This window comes from Ctenocephalides felis, unplaced genomic scaffold (genome assembly GCF_003426905.1).
Source record: "Ctenocephalides felis isolate EL2017-DRISC unplaced genomic scaffold, ASM342690v1 CF-g0.4_SCAFFOLD_03573, whole genome shotgun sequence".
NCBI classification, from domain to species: domain Eukaryota; kingdom Metazoa; phylum Arthropoda; class Insecta; order Siphonaptera; family Pulicidae; genus Ctenocephalides; species Ctenocephalides felis.
Window position 1 is genome coordinate 22677595 of NW_020539727.1, and position 24046 is coordinate 22701640.

Below are 24046 nucleotides of genomic sequence, written 5' to 3' on the forward strand. Positions count from 1 at the left end.
GTACGTATATGTATGTGTGTGCGTGTATGTGTGTGTGTTCGGATACAAATTTTCGTCGACGATTTTGGGAACACGAATGAAACGATTTGAATAATTAAAAAAAATATTCCATTCGTATTGATAAGCAGACGTGCTGATTAGTTTTTGGCGAAGGCAGGTCCAGCCGTTTCGAAGGTACGTGGCAAAAAGTGCCAAAAAAGGTAACTCAGTTTATAAGAGAACAGAGCGTCGGATTTGAATAATTCAAAAAACATTTTACTTGTATTAACAATTTTTAGATTGTTAAGTAAGTTAAGGCAGGTCTAGCGGTTTCGGAGATCTAGTGAAAAAAGTAAAAAAAAAAGCCATTTGGCGGTCAAAAATGATCATTAGACATATGCACATCAAATTATCAGATATTTTAACAATAAATATAAATTTTGTTTACATTCCTATGGGTTCCGTACTAGTGTTTAACCGTTAGACGGCGACGCAGCGCATACGCGCTTCGACAATGTGTCTCTATGCAGTTAATGCAGTACGATTGCTTTGAAAAAAAAGTTCAGAATTTCCAAAATATTTCAAAATAAATTTTTCTTCAAAAAGTCTTTTTTTTTCAAAACAAGTAAGTTCTTGTCAAAAATTCATAGTTTCTCAAAAATCTATTTTTTTCAGAGTAATTTTTTTTTCAAAAATGTTAATCTTTTTAAAAAAAATAATTTTTGGTACGGGAAGTTCCAGCAATTTGCCTTAAGGCACGATGCCATGCGTCCCACTAGTTAAATTAAATGTTGAAAAAGTTACTCTAATTGTTCAAAAATCGATAATGAAAATTTTTGCATGTCTTCACGTTTCAGAGGATTCTGAACATTTTGGCATACCTTAGAAAAAATGTATGTATGTGTGTGTGTATTTGTATGTAGTATGTACGTAAGTATGGACACAGATTTTCGTCGACGAATTAAAGAAGCATTCGATTCCTATTGATAGAGAGATGTGCTGATTAGTTTTCGGGAAAGGCAAGTCTAATCGTTTTGGAAGTAAAGAGCAAAAAAATTCTAAAAGCGGTATTTCAGTTTTTAAGGGAACGGAGCGTCCGATTTAAATGATTCAAAAATCATTTTACTTCTATTGACAAATGAGGACTGATAAAATTTTTGCAAAGGCAGATTCAGCGATTTCGGAGATTTAATAAAAAAAAGTAAAAAATGCCAAAATGATCGTTAGACTTATGCACATCAAATTATCAGAAATTTCATAGAGATTTTAATAATAAGTAAGAATTTTGTTTAAAACATTACGAATGCATTTTTATAAAAATACGAAATAAAACAAAATAGTGGAGTGTCAAATGTCAAGTTAAATAAATGTTTATAACTGTAATATTCTCAGGTATGTAAATAAAATATAAATATAAATATAAATATATATATATATATATATATATAATTACCTTTTTTCAGATTTATCCAATCCAGAAATAGAAAAATCAATCCTGGTCAATCCAGAATGTCCACTCGGTGTCTTCTTGGAGTACATTCGAACAAATGTAGGCCTACAAAAATACGGTAAATATTAAAAAAGAGTGCGCGTAAGGATCACACGCGATTGAAGTAAAACTTATTTGCTACTGTATAAAGTAGCAAATTTAAGTTGAGTAAAAATAAATACATCATATTGTGACGATAATCATAATTATCGTCGTATTGATAATTATTGTCGCCTGATGGTCGTCAACCCCCAGGGTACACCATCCCTACCACTACCCCTAACTATCCATTGGTTCTTGGGGTCCATCAGAGAGACGCTCCGGAGATCCTGGCAATTAAGAAGTTAGAGCCAACGAAGACGTATCCCATAGGCGAACGCCTTGGGATACGTTAGTGTTAGTTGTGTGTGTGTGTTGTGCAACAAGACAGGTCCAGCTTAAAGGTCAGATAATGTAGATTATAAGCTGTAGCTATTCTCCCCTCATATCTCCACATAAGCATATATACCATGATATAAGAATAAGTGGTATTAGTTAGGGAATGTGACCTTATGCAAGTACGGTCATGTTCCACAAATACATGGGGAATGTATTATTAATTATTTTAATAGATTTAGTTATAAAAGTAATCTTGGTTTCATTCGTATAGTAGCTACTAACCCCCACAGGTAATTACAGGTACTTTAGCGGGCGATTGGAGTGTTGAAGTAACCCCTTCGTAACGGGGTTGCAAGGCTAAAATATAATATTTGGCAGCCATTGCATACCCCAAGAAGGGGGCTTCAACCCTTCTCGTCACAATATAAAAATTTTGAACTGAATGTTTATTAGTAATATGGTAACACTCGTGATGCACACATTTATTAGTGTCGTCAATTATTATACACATTTATATAATGATAAGTTATAAATTATATATTTATGATTGCATTAAAAATATCTATAATATTTAAAAACAATAATGTAATCAAAGTCGTACTTGACATATGACATGATCGTTTTAAAGTAATTGCTGATTAATAAATTCTATAATATTCATTCACACAGTGGATTATGTTAAACAACGCCTAAACAAATATTGTTTTTGCAAATTAACTCATCCTGTAACAATTGTGTTTGAAGAACTTCATGTAATTAAAATTAACATACATTCATTTAATGTTTGTATTTTTTTACTTTTTCGCTGACGATATAACCTCATTCCTTGAACAGCTGTGATATCCGTCTTGCCTAACAAATTGAAGCCATACTTTTATATTTGTTTTATTTATCAAGCCCTGCACATAGCTTGATCTATGAATCATTTGCTTTTTTATGTGAACGTTAATGCAATGATCATCATCAATATTACGAGGTAATGAATTAACCATATTATTAATGCCAACAGGCACATTTATAATTTGGCCAAATAGTCCATTTCCATGTCGCAATCGTCTAATTTGCATGAAACACGACCTAGATGAAATTAATCTCTCCTATACAGTATCTAGTTTAGGTAGATAATTTGGTATAGGTGGAAATACAAACTCGTTAAATTTACACAAAGTGGGAATTTTACCCCAATTTTACCCGAATTTAATATCTTTCGACAAGTTTGACATTCAACCTGATTATTTGAATCAATATTAAAAAAACATTATTAAGAATTTGTTTTTGAGCATCATTTGATATTTCTAAGCCACTTTGAAGCCAAAGTCGATCACACACAAAATATACATAGCCAAAGCTATCATTTCTTACGCAGCGCAGATTTTTCCTTAGTTTCATTATTTATTTGCGATCATTTGCGAGCACTACAATTATTTATGGGGGACGGGATAAAATATTCTTCCGATCCTGACATTTTTATTAACTCATGAATTATACTGCTAACCCATGTCGCGCCTAAAGAAGTTTTACTTCAATAAGTTTTATTTATTTTAGATGAATTCGATTTGTGTCCCGAGACCGGAGTTTTAAAAAATCTCAACGAAACTTCAATGTTCACGAACGCCTCGACTTTGATGGAGGATCGAGAGACTTTCTTTGTTGTTCACATACAAAGTAAGCACCTTAAAATATTATCTATTACTATATTTCTAATATTTATATATATTACCTTTACCCAGGAGATGCAGACTGTGTATCCTACCACCTCTTGCTTCCTCGAAACCACGAAATATACAACGAACTTTCATTGAAAATCAAAGAAAATGCCTGCGTCTGTGATTCTGGTCTAAATTTATCAGGTGTCACCAACCTTTCTGGTAGTAAAGGGAGCAGATCGAGTACCAGCAAAAGGGGTAGCAAATCTTTGTCATCAACGGGAACCAAAAAATCCTCCTCGGGAAGTGTCAAATCTGGTTCATCCAATAATAGGAGGTTGTCGAGTGCTGGAAGCAAGGAGAAGAGATCTGGTAGTAATGTTAAAATGTAAAGATCTTGTATGAATGTAATATATATATATATATATATATATATATATATATATTAAAATATATAGAAATTTTATAATACATTCATACTTATTTAATTACATTTATATCTAAACATTTTCTATATTGAAAAAATGTTTACTCTTCCAAGTATTTTTACAAAATTCAAATTACCATTTATTTTCTTACCTGATTTTTCGTTATCCATTTTTCAAAGTCGTAACTACGTAGCACAGCCGAAACGTCGTTACGAAGTAGTTACCTTAATAAAACGTACATATTACATATATTAAAATATATATAAATTTTATTATACATTTATACACGTATTTATTTGCATTTATATCTAAACATTTTTTATATTGAAAAAATGTTTACTCATTCAAGTACTTTTACAAACAAATTCTCATTTATTTTTTACCTGATTTTTCGTTTTCCATTTTCCAAAGTTTATACTACGTAGCACAGACGAAGTTTAATGGTTATGATTAATCGTTACGAAGTTTAATGGTTACGTTAATAAAACGTACATGCTACGTATAGTTGTAATCTTCTTTTCAACGTAGATATTTCGGTTTTCTTCGTTACGTGGCAGTTATGTAACAAGGTTTCATACATTTACCATACAAAATGGACGGTTTTGTGCAGCTGTTTAAAAGAAATGTAAAAAAGATAGGTTACGTGTAGCTTTTTTCGCTATTTTCGCGTTATGTTATATTATATCAGTTTATTCTTTAATTCTATTTTTTCTTGTGTTCACTGTTTTATTATTTATTGTGTTCTCGCTGTTTATTATCTGGAATTCTGTATGAAAATAGGTAATCCTATTTGATAAATTTATGGAATGAAAATTCTAGATAGTCTACAAATGTTCCAGACAAATTATAAATATTCCCAGACATTCTACAAATATTCCAAACAGTCTACAAATATTCCAGACAAATAAAATATTTTATCACTGAAAATATATTTTGTAGATAGTCTTGACATGTTCTTTATAGTTCTGAAAATAGCCTGAAAATATTTCAATTAATCCTAAAATATTCTTAAAGTTTGTCTGAATTCTGAAAAGTCTGATGGTCTGCAAATGCAATTGTTGAAAGAGATACTAAACTCATTTGTAACATTATATCTTATTTTATTCTACTCGAAAATTGAAAATTAAGACATAAATTAAATATAAATAATAAATTAATTATAACAAATTTTTGTCATACTTTATATTTGTAATTACAATTCTAATGTGAATCGCGTAATTCACACTTTTGAGGTTCCTCATTGTGAATGAGCATATGAACGAATGAGGTGTATATGGCATCTATCCTTAATAATTTCTTGTTTACAATTTTTAATAATTTTTGTGCTTTACAGACATAAGGAAGATACGTTCTTTCATTTACATTTTCACTCACAATATATATTTGTTTACAGTATTTTTTTTTTATTAAAGTGTTTTGTTCTAGTAAATTCATTGGGGTTTTATCATTTATCTGCTAACTATTAATAAATTAATTTTAACAAATTTTTGTCATACTTTATATTTGTAATTACAATTCTAATGCGAATCGCGTAATTCACACTTTTGAGGTTCCTCATTGTGAATGAGCATATGTTCATCCAGGTTACTTCTTTGTGTAAATGTTTTTTACATACTTCACATGTATGGAACTGTTCACTACTGTGAACAAGCATATGCCTTTTCAAGTAGCGCTTTGTTGAGAATGACTTTTCGCATATTTTACACTTTGGGCGCGGTTCATTACTGTGAATTTGCATGTGGGTTTTCAAAACTCCCACTTGTGTAAATCTCTTATCACATACTGTACACCTATAAGGTCTTTCACCGGTGTGTATGAGCATATGCATTTTTAATCCACCCCGATGTACGAATGACTTTTCGCATACTTTACACCTATGAAGCCTTTCACCGCTGTGTACGAGCATATGCGTTTTTAAGCTACTCCTTTGTGAGAATGCCTTATCACATACTTTACACCTATAAAGCTTTTCACCGGTGTGTATGACCATATGCCTTTTTAAGCCATCCCCTTTTATGAATGACTTACTACATACTTTACATTTGTGAGGCCGAGTCCCTATGTGAATGAGCATATGCGTTTTTAAGCCATTCTTTCGTGCGAATGACTTGCTGCATACATCACAAATATGTGGCTTTTCATCGCTGTGTATGACCATATGTGATTTTAAATCAGCCGATTGTATGAATGACTTACCGCATACTTTACATTTGTGAGGACGAGTCCCGATGTGAATGAGCATATGCGTTTTTAAGCCACTCTTTCGTGCGAATGACTTGCTGCATAATTCACAAATGTGTGGTTTTTCATCGCTGTGTGTGAGCATATGTGATTTTAAATCACTCGGTTGTACGAATGACTTTTCGCATACTTTACACCTATACAGCTTTTCACCTGTGTGTACGAGCATATGCCTTTTTAAGCCACCCCGTTGTACGAATGACTTATCGCATACTTTACATCTATAAAGCTTTTCACCGCTGTGTATGACCATATGCCTTTTTAAGCCACCACTTTCTGTAAATGACTTATTGCATACTTTACATTTGTGAGGCCGAGTCCCGATGTGAATGAGCATATGCATTTTTAAGCTACTCTTTCGTGCGAATGACTTACTGCATACTTCACAAATATGTGGTTTTTCATCGCTGTGTGTGACCATATGTGATTTTAAATCACTCGGTTGTTTGAATGACTTACCGCATACTTTACATTTATGAGGCCGGTGCCCAGAGTGAATATAAAGCTTATGAGTTTTCAAGTTACGCCAATGTATAAATGTCTTATCGCATAATTCACACCTGTGGGGTCTTTCGCCGCTGTGAACAGGCATATGTCTTTTCAAATTACGCGAATGTGCGAATTGTTTATCGCATACTTTACACTTATAAGGCAGATCACCGTTGTGCATGCTCATATGAGATTTCAAGCTACCAAAATATGTGAAAGTCTTATTACATACTTTACAACTGTAGGACCGCACGCCACTGTGAACAAGCATATGCATGTTCAAGTTGCTTTTTGTTGAGAATGACTTATTGCACATTTTACACGCATGCGGCCGTACGCCACTGTGTACAAGCATATGTTTTTTCAAGGTCCAAATTGTTGATAATGACCTATCGCATACTTTACATTTATGCGAACCCTTTGCACTCTGAGTATCCAAGTTTTGCTTTTGATTATCAGATTCACTCAACGTTAAAGTTTTTTCCCAATCACAAACGTGTTGATCAAAATCCAATTGTCTAGTGAATACTTTATTGCAAATTGTGCACACAAAAGGCTTGACATCTGCATGAATTTTCAGATGTATTTCTAAGGCGCCTGAATCTGGAAAAGTATCTGAACAAAATGTACAACTATGACAATGTTCCAGCATGTGCTGTTCTGTAAATGATTCATTACATGTGCTTTCATTACATTTATAATGAGGTGCTTCAATAAACTCTTGTCTGACTTCATCAGATTCACTCAACGTTAAAGTTTTTTCCCAATCACAAACGTGTTGATCAAAATCCAATTGCCTAGGAAATGCTTTATTGCAAATTGTGCACTCAAAAGGCTTTTCATCCGTATGCATTTTCTGGTGAATTTCTAAGGTGTTTGAATCTGGAAAAGTATCTGAACAAAAGGTACAACTATGACAATGTACCAGCATATGCTGTTCTAAATCATGTGGCCCTGTAAATGATTTTTTACATGTGCCTTCATTACATTTATAATGAGGTGCTTCAAACAACTCCTGTCTGATTTCATCGGATTCACCCAACGGTAAAGTTTTCTCTCCATTACAAACGTGTTGATCAAAATCGAATTGCCCAGTGAATGCTTTATTGCAAATTGTGCACACAAAAGGCTTGACATCTGTATGAATTTTCAGATGTATTTCTAAGGCGCCTGAATCTGGAAAAGTATCTGAACAAAATGTACAACTATGACAATGTTCCAGCATGTGCTGTTCTGTAAATAATTCATTACATGTGCCTTCATTACATTTATAATGAGGTGCTTCAATAAACTCCTGTCTAATTTCATCAGATTCACTCAAGATTAAAGTTTTTCCCCAATCACAAGCGTGTTGATCAAAATCAAATTTTACAGCAAATGCTTTATTGCAAATCGTGCACACAAAAGACTTGACACCTGCATGTATTTTTAGATGTATTTCTAAGGTGCTTGGATCTGAAAAAGTATCTGAACAAAATGTACAATTATGACAATGTACCAGCATATGCTGTTCTAAATCATGTGGCCCTGTAAATGATTTTTTACATGTGCCTTCATTACATTTAAAATGAGGTGCTTCAAACAACTCCTGTCTGATTTCATCACATTCACTCAACGTTAAAGTTTTTTCTCCAACACAAACGTGTTGATCAAAATCCAATTTTACAGCAAATGCTTTATTGCAAATTGTGCATTCAAAAGGCTTTTCATCCGTATGCATTTTCTGGTGAATTTCTAAGGCGCTTGAATCTGCAAAAGTATCTGAACAAAATGTACAACTATGACTATGCACCGGCATATGCTGTTCTAAATCATGCGCCCTTGTAAATGATTCATTACATGTGCCTTCATTACATTTATAATGAGGTGCTTCAAACAACTCCTGTCTAATTTCATCAGATTCATTTAACGTTAAAGTTTTTTCCCAATCACAAACGTGTTGATCAAAATCGATTTGCCCTGTAAATGCTTTATTGCAAATTATGCACTCAAAAGGTTTTTCATCCGTATGCGTTTTCTGGTGAATTTCTAAGGCGCTTGAATCTGTAAAAGTATCTGAACAAAAAGTACAACTATGACTCTGTACCGGCATATGCTGTTCTAAATCATTACATGTGCCACTATATTCATTGACTTCATTTTCTATCATTAGATCGGATTTCATAAATCTCTCCTGATAAGTTTCTTTATGTTCAGGCTCTTCTTCTTTTATTTCAAAATCCTGGTCTTCAATTGAAAATTCTTGCGGTTCGATGTTAACTTTTGGGTTTGGCATCTTGAGATATTCGCTCCTGTAAATATTGTAATTGTAATTGTATTGTGTTTTTGTATGTCATGTCATAATAAATTTATTTTTGTAAACAAATATTTTATAATATATTTATTAATTATCACATTTCCACATTGAGCGTGAATCAATAATTCAAAAAAAATGTCAAGTTTACTTTGACGTCAAACCTATTTCTAGGTGATCGGAAACACGTTGTATTTAATTTAGTGCAACTGAATGTAGAGGATCTGTAGATACGGTGTTAATATTTACAAAAATAAATATCATGACATGTCCTTTTTCTTTTGCTCGGATTCGATGTCAAGCCTACTTTGATCCCACAATACTTTAAAATTGCCATTGAAATGCAGTAAAAAATTGAATGATTTAAATGAACAACTCGCTGTATAGTAAACGGAGAGGAAAAAAAGGGTATAACCTCTGATTTTTTTTACTGTGCTCCGATTTGCATGAAATTTTCGCATTAGGTTCATCTCACCATCAAGTTCAAAAGCGACCCCTTAATGAATAAGTGTACATTGAGCCATTTTATCGCTAGAAAACTAGAAAAAAATCGGAAAAAAAAGTTTTTATAAAATCGTAAGTTTTCTGAAAATAGTTTGTACTAAAGTAGTGAATCTGCTATAATATATCAAGATGTCTATAATGAAGTGAATTCTAGATGAAATGTGATTAACTTTAATTTTGGTGGAAATGGCGCTCATTAAACCATATGATTTTTTTAAAAGTAACATCGTATATGCTTCTTATTTGCATGATAGCTCACTTATTTTACACGCAAAAAACTTGTTAAGGCACTCATTTTAAAGCTTATGTTGAGCACTATAAAACCCAATTTCACTGAAATGAATAAAATGTAAAACCTCGCCGCTAGATGGCTTTAAATACAACAATTAAATCTTGAACGAAATAAAAAACGAGTTTGCTCTTTCAAATCTAGCTTAATATTATTTTTTCCGATTTTTTAATAGTTTTATTGACATTATTTTGTTCATTATATGATTTCCATTAAAATGTATATTTTAGGAGATATTTCCAAAAACTTGAAGACAAACGCCGAAAATATATGAATTTTCAGTGGCCAGTAACTTGAAAGGTATTAGTTTTTTTGAAAAACTTCAAGACATTTTTTTTTCTTATAGTTAGTTCTTCTATAGATTTCTGACGTTTTTTGTTTGTTGAAGTGAATTGTTTTCACTTCAAAATTCATACAAATTGGAGCACAGTAAAAAAATTCCGGCCCAAAATGCTCCATTGACTGGAGTAATACTCTAAGATTGCATAGTAACTCATAACTCTTTTGTGCATTTATTTTTTATATCTCACATACCTTCTGAATTGATTATTCAATATACAATATATATATAACAATGCTTGTTACAATAAGTATTTAATTTTTGAGTACTATATGTTTATTATCAACTAACCTTGCATTTAAAACAGTATTGTAAATGTTGTCTATGATTTCCTGCTTCAGTTTTTCATCTTGAAAAGATTCTAGTAGTTCTTTTAAAGTTGATAATAATTCATTGACGGTCTCATCTTCTGAATAATTTTGCGAAACTTGAGTGTCGTTCTTCATGGATAAAGAAAATTGAATTTTAGCTACTGATTATTAGCAATATTACTTTTATTATTTTTAACTTCCCGTAGCGTAGTTTTAGTAATGGACCGAAAATCGAAAATGAAATTTTTTATATTTCTCGACGTTTTAAAGGTTTTTGAACATTTTGGCATACCTAAAAAAAAATGGATGTGTGTGTGTGTTTTGTATGTCCGCATTTTTTCGTCCACGTTTTCGGGCGCATGGATTAACCGATTTGAATTAAAAACATTCTGATAGGGAGATGTGCCGATTAGTTTTTGGCAAAGGCAAGTCCAGCCGTTTCGGAGATACTGAGTAAAGAGTGCAGAAAATACAAAATAGTTTTTGAGAGAATGGAGTATCGGATTTGAATGATCTAAAAAACATTAAATTTTTTATGATTGGGAGAAGAGGTGATTAGATTTTGGCAAAGACAGGTCCCGACATTTCGAAGATACAGAGCTAAATGTGCTAAAAATGTCAGTTTTTGAGAGAACTATGCGTCCAATTCACATGATTGAAAGAACTTTCAGCTTGTTTTGACAAAATAATTGATTTTGGAAAAAAAAAATTGTATCATTTTTTTTTTAGTTTGTTTTGTATATCGAAAATAATTCAGATTGTATTTTTAATTCTGACTATAGTTCTAATATACTTTAAACAAATAATTTCTTTACGTCTCAAAACCTTCTGAACATTTTGGCATACCTTAGAAAAAATTGATGTATGTGTGTGTGCATGTATGTGTGCGTGTTCGGATACAAATTTTCGTCGACGATTTTGGGAACACGAATGAAGCGATTTGAATAATTCAAAAAACATTCGATTTGTATTGATAAGGAGACGTGCTGATTAGTTTTTGGCAAAGGCAGGTATAGCCGTTCCGAAGATATGGGGCAAAAAGTGCCAAAAATGGTAACCCGGTTTTACTTATATTAACAAGATGAAGATAACACGATGATCAAATTTTTAAAAGTAAAAAAAAAAATCCATTTCGCGGTCAAAAATGATCATTAGACATATGCACATCAAATTGTCAGATATTTTATAGAGATATTAATAAGTATAAATTTTGTTTACATTCCTATGGGTTCCGTACCAATGTTCATCCGTCAGACGGCGGCGCGGCGCTTACGCGCTTCGATAATTCGTCTCTATTCAGTTAAAGCAATAGGATTGCTTGGAAAAAAAGTTCAGAACTTCCAAAATATTTCAAAATACACTTTTCTTCAAAAAGTCTTTTTTTCAAAAAAAGTAAATTTTTGTCAAAAATTTATAGTTTCTCAAAAATCTAATTTTTTCAGAGTAAATTTTTTCAAAAATGTTAATCTTTAAAAAAATAATTTTTGGTACGGGAAGTTCCAGCAATTTGCCTTAAGGCACGATGCCATGCACCACTAGTTAAATGTTTTTAAATAAATTTAATACCAGTAGCAAAAATTTTTATAGGCACCGCATCCATAATCTGTTCACTTTTTGATTCTGATTATGGTTTACGTCCACACATTAAATTAAAATAAAATAAAATACATTTGTAGAAAACGAAATGGATGAAATAAAATGTGTTAAACACATTAAAATAATTTATAAGATATATTAATATATCTTATTTTTTATCTGAATACCTGTATATCGCAATCTTTATTGATTAAGTTGATTATATGTATAATAGGTATTGGGAAGTTTGTGCAACTTGCCTTAAGGCAAAATGCTACTTACAACTAGTTATTGCTATTAATAACTATTTGATTACTTTAATTATATATATATATATATATATATATATATATATATATATATATTCAATAGATAAGTCCTGGATTTTTTCAATATATTGATTGTTTCTTTTCCGAACAGTAAATCCAATAATAAAAAACAATTTGTTTTTTGAAGATGTTTAATACGACGTTTCGGAACTAGGTACGTTCCATCATCAGGTTTATTCTGTCAAATACAATGTTTTTTAAAATACTGATTAACATTAATTAACAATGGTCAATACAGATTAATTAGAAAAAAATTTTGTTATAAAGGAATGGATTATGTACCGGATAGATAGTAATAAGACTTAACTAAAAAAGGTTTTATATAAAATTGAGAAGCGAAAATTATTTACCTGTAATAATTTATATATCCATATCACTAATATTTTTTTGTTAAAAACACTCGATTTTTTTGGAAGATATTTGTAGATGTTACGACTACACAAGACTTAAACACACTGATATGGATTTCTGTCTGCCAGATGTAAAGGACAAAGCACGGAACTCTTGGCAAAAATGATTTTTTATGGCTCTTGTTTGGTAATTTACGAAAAAAGGAAAAATATTGCTTTAGTAAATGTTGAGAAATATTATGTATATATATATATATATATATATATATATACATACATACATGAACATGTATATGCACACCTACATACTCATACATACATATGCACACATCTATATATTAATGTATCCACAATTATACACATGAACACATATGCAAGTGTATGTGTATAGTGTATACCCAAAAACATACATATAAGCATATATATGGATGTACATATATTATAACATATATACATGTATATATATACACATATTCAAAAACTATTAGGATTAATTATTTTTAATCAGGTTTAAAAAATTTAAATATGAGTCATGAATGATATTGTGATCTGATCTTTTATTAACACTTTTTGACGAATTCAAAAAGATTAAACTGCTTTCAGAAAAAAGTCTTTTAAAAGTACAATCCTCTCTATATAAAATATTGGGTTCAAAGGTGAAATTATGTGAGTTTTCGATGGAATGCTGAACAAGAGTACTTTGGAAATTTCGGCTTTTATGATGAGTGACGCTTAATTCATGTTGTCTCATTCTCTTATATATATATATATATATATAATTATATTTAAATAACTATTCTATTACTCACCTGATTTGTTTCATTTCTATAAAAGCACCCATCATCTCTAAGATCTTCAACTGCACTTTTGCAAACGTCTTCAGGCGATTTTTCGTAATAGGAATTCATTTTTATAATTATAATATTAAATTTATTTTTATATTATAATATTAAACAATTAGTACGATTTTACTAAATATAAGAATATAAATAGTTATAAAAACACTCAAAACGTCCGCACTTAATGAATACAAAATTCACAATGAACACAATTTTATATTCATACCACAGCAGCCAAAAAGAAACGTATCACGTGACGTAATACTATTTTCTCATTGGTTCGCATTAGGGTAGAGATGTCACATGGCAGAATACTGCTTTCTGATTGGCTGGAACTAGAGAGAACTGTGCAAATAATCAAGTGTTGTTTAGGCGGAATTTTTAAATTTGAATAGGAAAAATTTTTTTTTTGCTTTTATAACACTAAGAGTACAGACTTACTTTGAATTAAATTTTGCTTTTCTTACTTTCCATTTGTCTCTTAATTTTCATAGAAAAAGTTTATATTTTTGCCACAACTTACACATAAATTATAACTGATCTGAAAATTTTGCAAATTGTATATAAATGTTGTAGATAATCTGAAAATTTTGTAAACTGTTTGAAAATGTCAAATCTGAGTTACCGTTTTTGGCACTTTTTGCTCCATATCTTCGGAACGGCTAGACCTGCCTTCGCCAAAAACTAATCAGCACGTCTCCTTATCAATACGAATACGAATCGAGTGTTTTTTAAATTATTCAAATCGCTTTATCCGTGTTCCCGAAATCGTCGACGAAAATTTGTATCCGCACACACACACACATACACATACACACATCCATTTTTTCTGAGGTATGCCAGTAAAATGTTCAGAAACCTTCAAAACATCGAGAAATGAAAAAAATTTCATTTTCGATTTTCGGCCCATTACTATAACTTACCCTACGGGAAGTTAATAAAATTTTGTTTTTCTTACTTTCCATTTGTCTCTGAATTTTCACAAGAAAAAGTTTATTTTTTTGCCATTTTTTTTTCACACACAAATTGTAATTGGTTTGAAAATATTGCAAATTGTATATAAATTTTGTAGATTCTCTGAAAATTTTGTAAATTGTTTGAAAATTTTGTCAAGACACTTTTAGACAATCATCAAGACAATGTTAGATAACATTTTTAGACAATCTTTAAAACATATTATGAAAATTGTAAATAATTTGCAACATTTTTAGATTACTTACAATATTTTCAGACAGTTTATGACATTCTTATACAGCTCTTACAACATTTTGAGAAAGTTCTCAACATTTTCAGATAGTTTACAACATTTTTATACAGCTTACAACATTCTCATACAGTTCACAACATTCTCACACAAATCTACAACTATCTCACACAGTCGACAACATTCTCATACAGCTTACAACATTTTAAAATAGTTTACAACATTCTCATACAGTTTACAACATTTTCAGACAGTTTATGACGCTATCGAGAAAGTTCTTAACATTTTCATACAGTTTACAACATTTGCGAAAAAGTTAAATAATCTACAATATTGTCTAATATCATAATGCCCTAAAGCAACTCGATATACTTCAAAATTACCTCTGAACATATAGTATCAATCCACTTGCACTTCATATATTGTGCAACCCTTTCATGCATTTATTTATTATATCTGTTGTAAATTTTAAACCGTACGTTTAAATTTAATGAAATATTTTGCAAATTTGTTTAAAATTAAATAATCTACAATATTTTCTAACATCATATAGTTCTACAGCAACTCGGTATACTTTAAAATTGCAATTGAATCTATTGACAACATGCTCATACAGTTTACAACGTTTTCGAGAAAGTTTTTTTAGTTTAACATTTTCATATAGTTTACACCATTTTCAGAAAAATTACAAGAAGCATGTAATTTGTTAATACATATACATTTTATTTTTAGTTAACAAAAAGCATACATACATACATAACATTATTAAATATTAATAATACAAATTAATAAGCAGTCTCTTTAACATTTTCTTAGCCAATTAATATAAACAGATCACATAATTTTTATTTCTTCTGCTCCTTTTGCAATTCTTTTCCCAGCTCCTTTTCTATTTTAATTTCTTCTTGTTCCCAATCTGGAATAAGCTTTTCTGTTATATCATAAAATTTACCATGACGACCATGACCTAGAGGTAAAAAAATATAATTGATAAAAATATTCATACTATTTTGTAATCTATACTACCTATATATATATATATATATATATATATATATATATATATATTTTACTACCTGCAAGGAATTTCTGGGCCCCCTCTTCAGCCTGTCGTAGAATATCAGAGTTTGCATTTTCAACTTCAGCATCCAAAGCTTTTCTTAAAGATGTTGCATTGTAGGTTGCATTGTAAACACTCTCTCTATCGGCCAACATGCAATCTTGAGGGAATTTTGTGAGACAACCTGCTAGCTGTAGGGCTTGTCCGAAAGCTAAACAAATAATGAATAGTAAAAGACTCATGTAATTATTTTGGATATATATATATATATATATATATATATATATATATATATATCTTCTTCCTTACCGGTTCCTGTAGCAACAATCCTATTAGCAATGCCCCATTCAAAGGCTTCTTTTGCATTTAATGATCTACCTGTTAAGACAAGATCTAGGGCTCTTGAGATTCCAACCATTGCTGCCAGACGTACAGTACCACCATCGATTAATGGTACACCTGTAATAAACAGAGCAAATTGTATTTTTTCTTTATTTATTGAGAAAATTATTTTTGTTTATATACCGTATCGCCTGCAGTAGACCCCCATAACAGCAGTGTCTTCAACAACTCTTAAATCACACATTAGAGCTAATTCAAAGCCACCGGCAACTGCATAACCGCTTACAGCACAAATCATTGGTTTGGAAATTGGACGCCTTGTGGGCCCCTGAGATAAAACAATTATATATATATATATATATATATATATATATATTTATGAGTATATTATTATTACCATGCTTCCTTCAGGGTTAAGAAGTAACTCAGGCCTAATTTTCTCATGGCACAATTCTTTTAAATCGTATCCAGAACAAAAGTTTCCCCCAGTGCCGTATAGTACAGCAACTTTAGCTTCAGCATCATTTTCAAATTCAAAAACAGCTCGACATATTTCTTGAGCTGTTGCTGAGTCTACACAATTTCTAGATTCGGCTCTGTTGATGCCTATTGTTGTTATTGAGCTTTTTTTCTCTACGATTAGTTCTAGAAAAGGGGTGGTTGAAATAGTGTACAATTGTAAATATTTTGTAAGCAAAAGTTATATAAAATATTAAGTATTAGGTATATGTCATGAATAAGTATGACAGAAGCTTGAGGTACTGTTTATCACGGCTTGAATATAAATAAATAAATAAATTCTACATTATATATCAATTATTACCTTTATATTCTGGTTTAGCCTTTTTATCACAAAATGTCCTTTGAGATTTCGGAAACACTTTCAACACATTTCCAAAATCCCTTAATATCCTATATTTATACATAATTATTAACAACTACTAATTATAATAGTTTCAATATTATTTCTTTTGCAATCTCTTGCAAAGGTTATGTTTACTTAAAATGTCAAATTGGTAAAACGACTAACTTCAGATTGCAAAAAGTGGCGGAAAATTTGAAAATTGAAATTTAAAAGTAAAATATGGCAAATTTAAAGATAATATAACAATAATTAAAGCATATTTAAATAATATTGATGATGAAAAACGTGTTTGATAATAAAATAAGTGTATAAATCGAGATGTTTTGATTTAACACTTGACAGATTAAACTTTTTTTTTTTTTTTTTTTTTTTTTTTTTTTTTTTTTTTTTTTTTTTTTTTTTTTTTTTCGTTGTTTTGTTTTATTTATTTATTTACATATATACATTATTTTCATATCTCAGTCAGACAGAGGTGCCTGGTATGAGAGATTATGAAAAACAGTTTTCATATAATATTTACATTTCATTTGACTATAATATTTATTTCATTAATATAATATCTATATATAACTCTTCAGTCTTCTTTTTCTTCAATTTCCATATAGTACTTCTTTATTTTTCTTTTAAAATTATCATTATCATTGGTCATCTTAATATAGTCTGGCAATTCGTTATATATTTTGGTAGCACTCCATATGACATTTTCTCTCAAATTCTTTTTTCTATTGCGTTCAATGTGAAAATTGTTGTGTTGTCTCGTGTAGTGTTCATGTATATCTTGATTTGTGTCTATTGTTGCACTTGTTTTAATTCGGTTAAATTTCATTTTGTGTATTAGTTTGCATTTCTCTATTTTAATTATGTTATTTAGTGAATGATTATTTGTTTCTCTCTGCAAGTATTTGGTGGGTAAACTTGATATGAAAATTGTGATTTAAATATAAAAACTAATAAATTGATTTAAAATATATTTTTATTAATCAATATTAATGTGTAAAAGTATATTTAAACGTATTACTTACCCAATAACTTACCCAAATAAATTTTGATTATATATTTGACATTCAACATATAAATCTAATATTTTGACCAACTTGTATTTTTAACAACGTGTGTACTAAAGAAATTAAATTTAAGCTCAAAACCACTCATTTAATCAAAAATTTGAAGCCAAATTATTTATTTAATTAAAAACTGTCACTTGTCAATATAACTTTTTGTTTTTAGCGCCATTTTGTCACAACTGTCAAAGCTGTCACAAAAATATTAAAATAATAATTTAATATTTGTCTTATACAATTTTACTTTAATTTTTATACAAATAATTATTATTCTAAATATTTTAAATGTTCGTTTAATTAATTTAAAACAAAATTATTTAAATTCAACATTTTTAAATATAAACTGTCACTTTCATGCAACTTCATGACGTTATAAACTGTCAAAACACAACAAATAATTAAATAAGTAGTTATTAAGTAATTAATATTATTTCTGTATATTTTTTAATTATAATTTTTTTTGTTCAATTAAATTCAACACAAATTTATTTAATTTACACATTTTTAATTAAAAACTTTCACACTTTTTATTCAAGATTTCTAAAGTTTGCGCCATATATGCGCCATCTTGTTGGTACTATCAAAGCTGTCAAATTAACCCTATATTTTATTATATTTTGTACAACTAATAAAATGCAGTGTTTTTAATCATTTATTATTATTTATTCATATCTTTACATAAATCACATGTAATTTTTATTGCTATGTAATTCATCTATTTAATTTCCATCAATAGCAAGTGCTTTCTTTTTGTTATCTCATATCAGTGCATTTATGTTTTATCAAATCTTATACTAAATCTTCTTATGATTACATGTACAAGATTATTTAATATTAGTTCTAGATGTGTGTTGAATCGTGTTGTATTTTCTAGTATTAAAAATAATTTAGAAAAAAGTTTGTGCCAAACAACCGGCTTTAGGAACATGGCAAACGTCTAAAAGGTTAGTTAGGTTATGTAGTAGTAAGAGATACAAAAATCTCTTGTAACTTTTGAATTATTTGTGCTAGGTAAATATAATGTTTGAAAAATTTGTAGGAAATTGAATTATTTATAATGTGTTCTTCTCTAAAATGTTCTCTCTAAAATGATCTACAGCAACTCGGTATACTTAAAAATTGCAATTGAATACAAACTCTGCATGGATTTATACAGTTTTAGTGCAACTATATAAGTGACCGTGCATTTCTTTACTATATCTCTTGTAACTTTTGAACAGTTTGTCTAATTTTAATGCAATATTTGGCAAATATGTTTAAAATTAAATAATCTACAATATTGTCTAATATTATAATACCCCAAAGCAATTCAGTATACTTTAAAAATACCTCTGAACATCTACATACACTTTATATGTTGTGCAACCCTTTCCTGCATTTATTTTATTTATTATATCTCTTGTAACTTTTAAACCGTACGTTTAATTTTAATGAAATATTTTGCAAATTTGTTCAAAATTAAATAATCTACAATATTTTCTAACACCATATAGTCCTACAACAACTCTGTATACTTTAAAATTGCAATTAAATAATATGAATGTGTATTCCAAATTTCAATCAAAAGATGTTAATTTATTATAAATAATTTAGTAAATGTAACTCTATTATAAATATAAATATTTTTTTTCAGAGTCATGTGAAACCGGTTATTTATTGTGAAAAAACAGGATTATTAAGGGATGATCCTTCTCAGAAAAAAATGAAGGTAAATAAAAACACTTTTTATTTGTTAGTATTGTTTTTGAAGAGCTCTTCAGGACAAACAGTTTGTAATATAACTTTGAAATTCAAACTAAATATTTTTCAACATGTCTATTCTTAGGACAAACACTAAAATTGACAAGTTTTCTAAAGAAAATTTTAGTTATTAAATATCTTAGACCAAAAAGTACTTTTAAAATGCATTTGAGATGTATGTGTTGTTTTTGACGAGCTCTTCAGGACGAACGGTTTGCAATATAACTTTGTAATTCGAACTAAATATTGTTCAATATATCTATCATTAGGACACATACTAAATTTGATGAGTTTTCTAAGAAAATTTTGAGTTATTAAATATCTTATACCAAAAAGTACTTTTAAAATGCATTTGAGATGTAAGTGTTGTTTTTGACGAGCTCTTCAGGACAAACGGTTGGCAATATAACTTTGTAGTTCGAACTGAATATTTTTCATTATGCCTTTTATAAGGACAAATACTTAAAGTGATGAGTTTTCTAAGAAAATTTTGAGTTATTAAATATCTTAGACCAAAAACTACTTTTAAAAGGCATTTGAAATGTATGTATTGTTTTTGACGAGCTCTTCAGGACAAACGGTTTCCCATATAACTTTTTAATTTGAACTAAATATTCTTCATTATATCTATTATTAGCACAAATACTAAATTTGATGAGTTTTCTAAGGAAATTTTGAGTTATTAAATATCTTACACCAAAAAGTACTTTTGAAATGCATTTGAGATGTAAGTGTTGTTTTTGACGAGCTCTTCAGGACAAATGGTTAGCAATATAACTTTGTAATTTTCAATATATCTATTATTAAGATAAATACTAAATTTGATAAGTTTCCTAAGAAAATTTGAAGTTATTAAATATCTTAGACCAAAAATGCATTTGAGATTTGAGATGTTTGGACGAGCTCTTCAGGACAAACGGTTTGCAATATAACTTTCTAATTTGAACTAAATATTTTTCAATATGTCTATTATTAGGACAAATACTAAATTTTATGAGTTTTCTAAGAAAATTTTGAGTTATTAAATATCTTACTGACCAAAAAGTACTTTTAGTATGTGTTGTTTTTGAAGAGCTCTTCAGGACGAACAGTTTGCAATATAACTTTGTAATTCGGACTAAATATTATTCAATATATCTATTATTAGGACAAATACTAAATTTGATGAGTTTACTAAGAAAATTTTGAGTTACTAAATTTTTTAGACCAAAAAGTACTTTCAAAATGCTTTTGAGATGTGAGTGTTGTTTTTGACGAGCTCTTCAGGACGAATGGTTTCCAATATAACTTTGTAATTCGAACTAAATATTCTTCATTACATCTATTATAAGGACCAATACTAAATTTGATAAGTTTTCTAAGAAAATTTTGAGTTTTTAAATATCTTAGACCAAAAAGTACTTTCAAAATGCATTTGAGATGTATGTGTTGTTTTTGACGAGCTCTTCAGGACAAATGGTTTGCAATATAACTTTGTAATTGGAACTAAATATTGTTCAATATATTAAGTATTAGGACAAATACTAAAATTGATAAGTATTCTAAGAAAATTTTGACTTATTAAATATCTTAGACCAAAAAGTATTTTTAAAATGCATTTGAGATGTATGTGTCGTTTTTGACGAGCTCTTCAGGACAAACGGTTTGCAATATAACTTTGTAATTCGAACTAGATATTCTTCAATATATCTATTAAAAGGACAAACACTAAAATTGACAAGTTTTCTAAAGAAAATTTTTGTTATTAATTATCTTAGACCCAAAAGTACTTTCAAAATGCATTTGAGATGTAAGAATTGTTTTTGACGAGCTCTTCAGGACAAACGGTTTGCAATATAAGTTTGTAATTCGAACTAAATATTTTTCATTATGTCTATTATAAGTACAAATACTAAAATTGATAAGTTTTCTAAGAAAATTTTGAGTAATTATATATCTTACATAATATGTTCAATTAAAATGCATTTGAGATGTAAGTGTTGTTTTTGTCGAGCTCTTCAGGACAAACGGTTTGCAATATAACTTTGTAATTCGAACCAAATATTCTTCAATATATCTATCATTAGGACAAATACTAAAATTGATGAGTTTTCTAAGAAAATTTTGAGTTATTAAATATCTTTGACCAAAAAGTACTTTTAAAATGCATTTGAGATGTAAGTGTTGTTTTTGAGGAGCTCTTCAGGACAAACGGTTAGCAAAATAACTTTGTGATTTGAACTTAATATTTTTCAATATATCTATTATTGGGACAAATACTAAAATTGATTAGTTTTCTAAGAAAATTTTGAGTTGTTAAATATCTTAGACCAAAAAGTACGTTTAAAGTGCATTTGAGATGTACGTGTTGTCTTTGACGAGCTCTTCAGGACAAACGGTTTGCAATATAACTTTGCAATTCGAAATACTTATTCTTTAATAAGTCTATTATTAGGACAAATACTAAATTTGATGAGTTTTCTAAAGAAATTTTGTGTTATTGAATATCTTAGACCAAAAAGTACTTTTAAAATGCATTTGAGATGTGTTGTTTTTGAGGAGCTCTTCAGGATAAACGGTTTGCCCCACAATTTTGAACTTTTTATATAACATTCTTCAACGTGTCTACTATAAATAAAAATACTAAAATTCACAAGTTTTTTAAGAAAATTTTAAATTTTCTAAATATCCCACACACAAAATGGTTGAGGAATCTTACTATTCCTCAACATTTTTAAAATTCCCCCCAGAATTCTTCGATCTAACACTACAATAATATTTTAAATATCGATTACGCATTTATTTATTATTATATAAATATTTTTATATTTATATTTGTATATAAACATATTTTATCGGTAGTCGAACAATGCATTTAAATTCCATACTCAGAATTGTTATCGTTCCAAATAAATTTATACAAAATAACTACTAAATCGATTTCTAGATTTTAATCCAGTTACAATTTCATTTTATTTAAATCAACATTGAGTGTAAAAAATAAATCAGATGACTTAGAAAATTATTATTTGGTTTAAAATTTGTTAAATTTGTTGTTAAAATTTAATTTGAAGTGATGTATGTTAGAAATGTTTTGCTTTTTTGTGCTGTTATAATTGTTTTGGCCATTGGAATGAAATTACATCGATTTAAAGTCAGTATTAGAAATATTTATATATATTTATATATTTAAAAAAAATCCTCGTTATGCTTAATACGATTTCCCTAATAAAACAACATTTTTACGCTAGTAGCAATTTGAGTAGATTTATTATTTGGTTTTTAATACAGCTCATTTAGGGTATACCGAGTTGTTTTAGGGTCTTATAATATTAGACAAGTTTTTAGATAATTTAATTCTAAACAAATTTCTTAAATACACTTTTTAGTTTGCGTAAATATTTTAAAAGTTATAAATAATTTTGCAAGGAAGTCCTAGTCAGGAAGTACATTTTGGTAAGCAATGTTTTGCAGAGCTCTTTAGGACAAACCATTTGCAACACAATTCTGTAATTCGAATATAATATTCTTCAATATGTCTATTATAATGACAAATAATAAAATTTACAAGTTTTCTAAGAAAATTTTGAGTTATTACATATCTAAAATGAAACCTACATTTAACATTTCTTGTAGGCGTAAGTGATGTTTTGCAGAGCTCTTCAGGACAAACCGATTGTAATACAACTTTGAAATTCTACCTAAATATTTTCTAGTACGTCTACTGTAATGACAAAAAATAAAATTGACAACTTTTCTAAGAAAATTTTGTGTTATTAAATATCTAAAGCAAAACGTACATTTAACATTTCTTGTAGACGTAAGTGTTGTTTTGGAGAGCTCTTCAGAACAAACAGTTTGCAGCACAATTTTGAAATTCCACCTAAATATTCTCTAATATGTCTACTATAATTACAAATACCAAAATTTACTAGTTTTTTAAGAAAATTTTGAGTTATTACATATCTAAGGCTGAAAAGTACATTTAACACTTGTAGACGTAAGTCCAAATCAATTTTGGAGAGCTCTTCAGGACAAACCGATTGTAATACAATTTTGAAATACCACCTAAATATTCCTTAATATGTCTACTATAATTACAAATACCAAAATTTACTAGTTTTTTAAGAAAAATTTGAGTTATTACATATCTAAGGCTGAAAAGTACATTTAACACTTGTAGACGTAAGTCCAAATCAATTTTGGAGAGCTCTTCAGGACAAACCGATTGTAATACAATTTTGAAATTCCACCTAAATATTCTCTAGTATGTCTACTATGATAGCAAATAATAAAATTTACAAGTTTTCTAAGA

At 29.1% G+C, this 24046-nt stretch overlaps 3 protein-coding genes across 3 annotated transcripts; 1 reads left to right on the forward strand and 2 right to left on the reverse strand.

Annotated features, from left to right (window-relative positions):
• Window positions 1–1346: 1346 nt before the first annotated feature.
• Window positions 1347–3884, forward strand: LOC113389788 (uncharacterized protein CXorf65 homolog). Its single transcript, XM_026626796.1, has 4 exons — window positions 1347–1371; window positions 1443–1547; window positions 3392–3511; window positions 3577–3884. The coding sequence occupies exons 1-4, from the start codon at window positions 1347–1349 to the stop codon at window positions 3882–3884; spliced, it is 558 nt and encodes a 185-aa protein (XP_026482581.1).
• A 1480-nt stretch (window positions 3885–5364) lies between these two features.
• LOC113389789 (zinc finger protein 91-like) lies at window positions 5365–13549 on the reverse strand. The gene is made up of 4 exons (XM_026626797.1): window positions 13451–13549; window positions 10368–10516; window positions 5536–8941; window positions 5365–5379 (listed from the first exon to the last, which is right to left on the reverse strand). The coding sequence occupies exons 1-4, from the start codon at window positions 13547–13549 to the stop codon at window positions 5365–5367; spliced, it is 3669 nt and encodes a 1222-aa protein (XP_026482582.1).
• Window positions 13550–15485: 1936 nt separating this feature from the next.
• On the reverse strand, window positions 15486–17012 carry LOC113389790 (mevalonyl-coenzyme A hydratase sidH-like). The gene is made up of 6 exons (XM_026626798.1): window positions 16910–17012; window positions 16484–16731; window positions 16270–16414; window positions 16054–16203; window positions 15761–15955; window positions 15486–15651 (listed from the first exon to the last, which is right to left on the reverse strand). Exons 1-6 carry the CDS (start codon window positions 17010–17012, stop codon window positions 15530–15532), a joined length of 963 nt encoding a protein of 320 aa, XP_026482583.1. The 3' UTR covers window positions 15486–15529.
• Between the last annotated feature and the right edge of the window lie 7034 nt (window positions 17013–24046).